This window comes from Hyperoodon ampullatus, assembly GCF_949752795.1.
Source record: "Hyperoodon ampullatus genome assembly, chromosome: 9".
In the NCBI taxonomy this organism is placed as follows: Eukaryota; Metazoa; Chordata; class Mammalia; order Artiodactyla; family Ziphiidae; genus Hyperoodon; species Hyperoodon ampullatus.
Window position 1 is genome coordinate 24,278,338 of NC_136922.1, and position 8,207 is coordinate 24,286,544.

At 46.2% G+C, this 8,207-nt stretch overlaps 1 protein-coding gene across 1 annotated transcript; it reads right to left on the bottom strand.

Annotated features, from left to right (window-relative positions):
* Positions 1-5,105: 5,105 nt before the first annotated feature.
* LOC307057788 (pyruvate dehydrogenase E1 component subunit alpha, somatic form, mitochondrial-like) lies at positions 5,106-6,278 on the bottom strand (the record flags this gene model as incomplete). Its single annotated transcript, XM_079711056.1, has 2 exons — positions 5,106-5,675; positions 5,769-6,278. The coding sequence occupies 2 exons, from the start codon at positions 6,276-6,278 to the stop codon at positions 5,106-5,108; spliced, it is 1,080 nt and encodes a 359-aa protein (XP_079567182.1).
* Positions 6,279-8,207: the final 1,929 nt, after the last annotated feature.

Genomic DNA, 8,207 nt, shown 5'->3' on the forward strand with positions numbered 1-8,207 from the left:
GTGGGTAGTGTGTCCTTCATGTGTGCACTGTCATCTCGGCAAGGTCCGCAGCGAGCTCAGCAAAGCAAGTGATGAAAACTACAGTAAGTGTCTTTAAAGACTTATGCATGCCTGATCACGGATCACTGATCATGGACCGATTTTGCCGGTGCCGCCCATACCTCCTCTCTGCCTATGTGTCCTCCGCCTGGAGCGCTCTCACTCCCAGTCTACTTTGTTACCTAACCTCCAGTTTCCCTTCAACACCACCTCTGTCTTTCCTTCTCCCACCTGAGCTGATGTGGAGCCTGGCCCTGGGGCTCCCACTGACCTACTCTGAGCAACAAGTTTACCTGTTAATTTCTCATCCAGACTCATGGGCAAGTGAGATGGCAGTGGGCATGGAGAATTCTACGGGAGCCCAGGAAGACCTGGGGTCCCCCATTGCTTTGTTCCCAGCCCATCCTGGGCTGGCCCCTCCTGGTCACAGAGATACCCTGGCCTTCACCTAACAATGGCCGAAGGCTGGAGGGAAGGAGATGGGCCCCATGCTTGGTCACAAATTAAGAGGGAGGAAATGTCCCCAGAGGCCTGGGAGCAGACTTAACTCGTCTTTCACTCACCAGAGTCCTGCACACGCCCCTCCTGAAGCAGCTGCTGCCCAGGGCAATAGAGCCACGATCGACTTTACCGGACTCACAGCTGGGGCCCTGGGGACAGTGGAGCCTCCAGGCCTGAGGGGGCCAGATGGGCACTGCAGAGAGAGTCCTGACCTCAGTCCTGGAGAGCCCAGCCCAGGTGGGGAGGTAGGACTTGAAGGGGAGCCCCAGAGAAGGACAAATTTATTCCTACTGGCTGCACAAGTTGGGGCGGTGGGTCAAGAGGATACAGGGCTGAACAGAGGAATTATTGGGGCGTGAGGGCACAATAGACAGGCCCTCACCTCAAACAGTATTCATTTTCATCACCAAACTGAAGCTCATTTCTGTTTTCCTTTGTCCCCTCTCTCTCTCCCCCTCTGTCTCTCTTTCTTTCTCTTTCTTCTTTTTAAAAACTCTTTCAGTGCAAGCATTGTACAGAGTGCCAAATATTGACACAGGAGGAATGTTATGTTAACTCTTTTCAGGGCTGGGAATATATTAGACTCAGACCCTTTTAGATTTTTCTCTCAAACTCTGAGCATTTTTTTTTGTCTTGGTTTTTTTAACAAATGAGGTCAGGAACTGCCTGAGAACAGACCCATGCAGATTAATATTCAGAGCTCCATTCTGTAGAAACAGGAAGTGAAGGGTTGTGTAAGAAAACGAAGCTGCCATGAATATGCTTGTGGCTGTTTGAAAAGATCCAGCACCGCTTCAACTTCAAAAATAACTCTGTTCAGTGTAGTCGCAGTCGGCCGTGGGGAATTTTCTGAAATCAAAAGCAGCTGTTTCATCTTATTTAATTATTAGGCTGAGTTTCACAGACTCACGGCAGGAATCACAGAGCCTTGAGATTCCCTGCTTAGAGCAGCCTTATTTTCCAGGATAGAGTGAAGCAAGTTCCTTGATGGCAACTGTTTACATTTGTTCGCTGAGCACCCATGAATCCTCTGAGGGCAGAGGCGAGGCCGTTACTCTGAGCTTTCTAAGAACAGATGACTTTACTGCATGAGCATCGGGTACACAGGGGTGCAGCTCGTCCTCCCACATAATCCTGGCAGAGCCGAGCAGGGCACCCACGGCAGTCCTGCAGGAACGCTTCTCCCTCACACTGAGGTTCAGAGCCAAGGCTTATTTTTAAATTGCATTTATTTTATTGCTGTAAAAGTAGAGCATGTGCATAGTAAAAATTCAAATGTTACAGAAGGGCTATAACGTGAGTATTAGAAGCCCCCTCTCTTGCACCCAAATCCTCAGTCCATCTTTGCAGAGGTTACAGTTCCTAAGTGTCCCAGGTGCATTATCCCAGAATCTCTGAGCATGTGTGAGTGTGTGTGTGTGGCATATGGGTTTTTTTTTTTTTTTTTTTTTTTTAGCAGAGCAGCTGAGCCAGGTTTAATCCATTTCCCTTTCACATCACATTCTGGAATACTTTATTTCATCCAACTTGTTACTTGAAGAGTTTTGCTGTTACACATCAGTATACAACATAGATTTCTAATCATTACAGAGAATACAGAGAACTCAGCGTCCCCTCCTCGGTCTTACGGGCAGAGAACAGAGAAAGAGCTTGTCGACTGGTTGCAACTGCAAGGAGCAGATACGAAAACAATTGAAAAGGTAAACTTACAACCAAACAAACCATTCCTGTGCTATCATTACAGAGCTGCTTAGCTCTTAATGTATTTGATCTTTGTTTCAGATTCTTGAAGAAGGTTATACACTTTCTGATATTCTTAATGATATCACTAAGGAAGACCTAAGGTACCTCAGACTACGGTAAGAATAGCCTCAAAACACTTTGTGGAACAGAAAATGACTTTTTTGGTGTAATTAGGCTTTTAAGTAAAGCAGTAGAAAACAAAGTGCTGGTAACTTTCCCCCCTTCATTAACGTTAACTCCCTTTTCTATGGCTCAGTCAGAAAAAAAACTACCAACCTCACTCCAAACTCCAGAGTTTTTCAAGGTTAAAGCTGGGGAAAAGCCGAGAGGGGGCACAAGCTAAAGGCCCAGTAGAAAAAGTCAAGAGACGGGCCTGGCTGGGAGTGGAGTGAAGAGAGAGACATGAGATGCCAGTGGGCTACACCCAAACCCTTCTTTCTTTAACTTGCACCCTGCCTTCTCATCCCCATGTCATCTTAAATAGCCTGCTCTGCACAGATGCAGCAGCACTCCTGCACAATACCTCTCAGGCCACGTCCCACTCCTGCTAAGGCACAAGTGTCACCTCCATATGTGAAGAGAACATATTCCTATTTTAGTTAAGTTTTCAAGTTAGGGACTGCATTTTTAAGACTAGACAGCAAATCTAGACAAGTCTGGAAGGATATACTATAGCTTTTGCCATAAGGGCTCCTAAAGAAGTATTCTGCCGTGTTGCTTTGAAGTTGTCTTCTCTTACGACTCTCTAAAGAAGACTCGTTTGTTTCGTAGTGCTGGTCTCCTCTGCAGGCTCTGGACTGCAGTCTCCCAGTACAGAAGACAGGCTCAGGGGGCCCCGGCAACCCAAGATGAGGCTTAATCAATCAGCTAAGCCAGGGGACAGAGGGAGCAAAGAGCTGACAACATACACACGAATTCTGCTGCACTTACACAAGGAAAACACCACTTGTTCAATGAACAATTTAAGAACTTGAAGTTTTGAAGAATTATGGAAAAAATTTTAACCTTTTATTTACCAACATGTTTTCAAGGTGAGTAGAACTTGTATGTATTGTGAAAACAGTGATTGTAAAACCTGGTCTTGACATCCCAGAGTATTAGGGAATCCTTAAAAATGAATTTTTTTTTTTTTTTTGGCGGTACGCGGGCCTCTCACTGTTGTGGCCTCTCCCGTTGCGGAGCACGGCCTCTCCCGTTGCGGAGCATGGGCTCCGTGGCCATGGCTCACAGGCCCAGCCACTCCGCGGCATGTGGGATCTTCCCGGACCGGGGCATGCATCGGCAGGCGGACTCTCAACCATTGCGCCACCAGGGAAGCCCTTAAAAATGAATTTTAATTTACTTCAATGGAAAAATATTTGCTGGAAAGGTGAAACAACAGGTGTTGAAAGTAACAAAAAGGCTGAGAATCACTGTTTTAGACTATACATTCCATATATTACTATTAACTGGAATTGCACTTAAAATTCAAAAAAGATAAAATTGCTGAGAAAACCATAATTCAAAAAGAGACATGTAACAGAATGCTCACTGCAGCTCCATTCACGATAGCCTGGAGATGGAAACAACCTAAGTGTCCATCATCGGATGAATGGATAAAGAAGATGTGGCACATATATACAATGGAATATTACTCAGCCATAAAAAGAAACGAAACTGAGCTATTTGTAATGAGGTGGATAGACCCAGAGTCTGTCATACAGAGTGAAGTAACTCAGAAACAGAAAGACAAATACCGTATGCTAACACATATATATGGAATTTAAGAAAAAAAAAATGTCATGAAGAACCTAGGGGTAAAACAGGAACAAAGACACAGACCCACCTGAGAATGGACTTGAGGACATGGGGAGGGGGAAGGGTAAACTGTGACAAAGTGAAAGAGAGGCATGGACATATATACAGTACCAAACGCAAGGTAGTTAGACAGTGGGAAGCAGCCGCACAGCACAGGGAGATCAGCTCGGTGCCTTGTGACCGCCTGGAGGGGTGGGATAGGGAGGGTGGGAGGGAGGGAGATGCAAGAGGGAAGGGATGGGGGAACAGATGTACATGTATGACTGATTCACCTTGCCACAAAGCAGAAACCAATAAAAAAAAGATAAAATTGATAAAAATATGCCTTGTATTTAATGTTTGATATGAATGTAAATAGAAAACTATTAAGAAAATAGCTTCATATTTATACTGAATGTATAAATGAAGAAAACTAAGTTATTTGGCCTTAAAATGAAGTCGTCTTATTGAAAAATCGAATTGTCCTTCCACCCCTGCCTGGTTATAATAAATATTGTGTTTTATTAAGGAGAGAAATGATGGTTCAGTGTGAACAGGCTTCAGCACTGACATGCACACGAATGGGGGCGTGTGTGCACGCTAGGGTACACCACGTAAGCTACTGGGCACTGGGAGGGACAGGACCATGATCTCGCCCCACAAAAAGGTGGCAGAGTTGGACAGGCATATAAGGAATTGTTTTCCTTTTAGTAACTAAGAAAGTATTTGTTAAACTAGTACACAACTAAACCAAATAGAACTATTTTAAAGAAGTAATTTGAAGGAGGGTTAAGCAAACTCTTATTACCTATTTTCAACCTACATAACTAAATAACCTTTATAAGATCCATACTATCCTTAAGCTATAACATTAAAAGACATTATATCTTTTAATGCAACACTGTACAAACCACATGCAATTACACTATCTATCTAAATCTACACTTTCTTTCTATGGGTTTTCTTCCTCCTTAACACAGTTGAGAACCCAAAGCATTCCTTACAGTTGCTGCCGAATAGCCCACTGAAGGTGTAACCATCTCACATTAGCTGATGGACTTAAACTTGATCCACTGGTTTGCACCCCGGACTTCAAAAGGCGGATCGCTGCAGTAGATGTGATAGCCGAGTTCTTCCAAAGGTGGTTCGGGATCAGCTGTAGCAAACTGGGCAGCATCCTCAATTTCTTTCCTCACTTCAACATCAATTTCCTTTAGTTCTTCAACACTGGCAAGATTGCTGTTCACCATCCTATCCTTGAGAAGCATGATAGGGTCACTCTTACTTCTAACTTCCTGAATTTCTTCTCGTGTACGGTAACTGACTCCAGGATCACTCATGCTGTGTCCATGGTAACGGTAAGTCTGCAGCTCCATCAGTATGGGCCCCTTTCCAGATCTACAATAGGCAGCTGCAAATCTTGTGGCCTCCCGGACACACAGGATATCCATTCCATCTACCCTCAGCCCAGGAATGAAGTCGCCTCTCTTGTAGTAATCAGTGCTGGCTGCTGCTCTCTCCACAGATGTTCCCATCCCATAGCGGTTATTCTCACAGATGAAAATACAAGGCAATTTCCACAAAGCCGCCATGTTGTAAGCTTCGAATATCTGACCCTGATTAGCAGCACCATCACCATACAAAGTCAAACAGATTTCATCTTTTCCATTATACTTACAGGCCAGAGCAATCCCAGCTCCCAGGGGCACCTGAGCTCCCACGATGCCATTGCCCCCGTAGAAGTTCTTGGCGTACATATGCATTGATCCTCCTTTTCCTTTAGCACAACCTCCTCTTCGTCCTGTAAGCACTGCGAGAATTGCTCGGACAGAAAGCCCACGAGTAAACGTAAAGCCATGAGCCCGATACGCTGTGATCAGATGGTCTGTGGGGTTTATGCCGGCCTCCAGGCCCACACAACAAGCTTCCTGACCATCACACAAGTGACAGAAACCACGAATAATTTTCTGTTTATATAGCTGATCTGCTTTTAACTCCATTCGACGAACAGTCTGCATCATTCTGTAGTATTTGAGCCCATCCTCCCTTGTGAGCACCGTAGTGACAGGAGGGCCCTCTTCCAGCCGGTGAAGATCACATTTCTTAATTTCAAATGTAGCATCATTTGCAAAATTACGGGATGCCACCAGCACTCTGCTTGCCGGCTTCTGGGCGACGCCCGACAACACGCGGGAGACGGCGGCGAGCATCTTCCTCATGGAGTGCGGGCAGTGGCGGCAGCGGCGGCTCCCTACGACCCAAGCAGCGCAGCCCAGGTGCCTCCAAGTCTCCTTCAGGCTCCCGGAGCGGACGCTACCACTCACGCCAGCACGACGCGATGGAGACGTCATGCGCCTCGCCGGACCGCGGGCCAACCAGAACGGCTCCCAGGGCGTGCCCCGCCTACCTGAGAGGCCCCCGGCCGCCCATTGTGTGTCAGAGCCAGAGGGCGAGGCTGAGGGCGCATATGTTTAATATGTATGTATAGATACCTGTATATGCGGATGTACTTGCACACATATCCATTTGCATTCAGGAGTAAATATATATATACCTATAAATACAGTGCAGCAGTGGGCAAGCTGACATGAGCTTCTCGCAGGTTCTGATTGCCTTGTCTCCCTCGGCATTTTGGCTAACTGGAGCCAGGTCTGTCTTAGGGACAGGGAGATAGGGAAGCAGTGCTTGTGTGTTTTGAAGACTGATGGCCTGGGTTCAAATCTAATGTAACCAACTCTTCCTTCAAGTAACCAGCTCTGTGACCTGTGACCTTTCAACTCAGGGTGTCGGTTTCCTCATCCGTGACATAGGGACACAATTTGCTAACTCACAGGATTAAATGAGGTGATGCATGTAGCACTCTTGGCACAGGGCGTGGCTAATGCGTGCTGATGATCTGTATTACGGTACTACTGACATGGTGAAACAGTGTATCCCCCTCCCACTCTGCACTAGCACATTCACCTAACAGAGGCCTCAACCCCTGGCTGGTCTCTGGGTCTCAGCCTCTTAGACCTGTTCCCACTGCGCTGAAGTGACTGTTCCAAAGCGCAGGCTCCAGCACAGCCCTGCTCTCTCTTTGAATTCTTCCCAGAACCTTCCCCGAGCCGGGCCCCCTCCTCCATGCTCCTAGACGCCTGGGCAACACTTAGTGTGTCTGTGGGGTCCCAGGGCACCTCCGCACCCTGGGATGGTGTGTATTTGTTTTGTGTGTCCAGAATCTCATGTGTAACTGATGCACAGCTCATGCTTGTTGATGAATCAATCATAGATAAATCTTCAGATGAACCGGTTTGCAGGTCAGAAATAGAGACACAGGTACAGAGAACAAACCTATGGACACCAAGGGGGGAAAGTGGTAGGGAGGTGGGTGGTGGTGGGGTGATGAACTGGGAGATTGGGATTGACATGTATACACTAATATGTATAAAATAAATAACTAATAAGAAGCTGCTGTATAAAAAAATAAAATAAAATTCAAATATTCCAAAAAAAATGAAAAAGAAATCTTCAGTTGTTTTTAAGCTGAATCTTCAACCATGTTCCTCTCATCATCTCTGCCATTTACAGAGCACATGAACCTTGAGGACTATGACCAGGAGGTTGCCTCTTGAGCAAACATTAAAGTCGGCACAGGACTTCCCTGGTGGTGCAGTGGTTAAGAATCCACCTGCCAATGCAGGGGATACAGGTTTGAGCCCTGGTCCAGGAGGATCCCACATGCTGCGGAGCAACTAAGCCCGTGCACCACAACTACTGAGCCCGCGCGCCACAACTACTGAAGCCAGCACGCCTAGAACCCGTGCTCTGCAACAAGAGAAGCCACCACAACGAGAAGCCCGCGCACCACAACGAAGAGTAGCCCCCGCTCGCCGCAACTAGAGAAAGCCTGCGCACAACAGTGAAGACCCAACACAGCTAAAAATAAATAAATTAATTTTTTTAAAAAAAGAATTTAAAAAATAAATAAAGTCAGCACAAGACAAGCAGGACAAGGAGACTAAACAATATGATACATAGGAAAAGTAATGGGTGGGTCCCATGTCTCTGGGCAACAGCATCAACTGGTACTTAGACATGATTATATGTTTCTCTGAAGTGACAAGAGGAAACGAAGTGACCCCTAAAGTTAGGTCTATGACATGGCC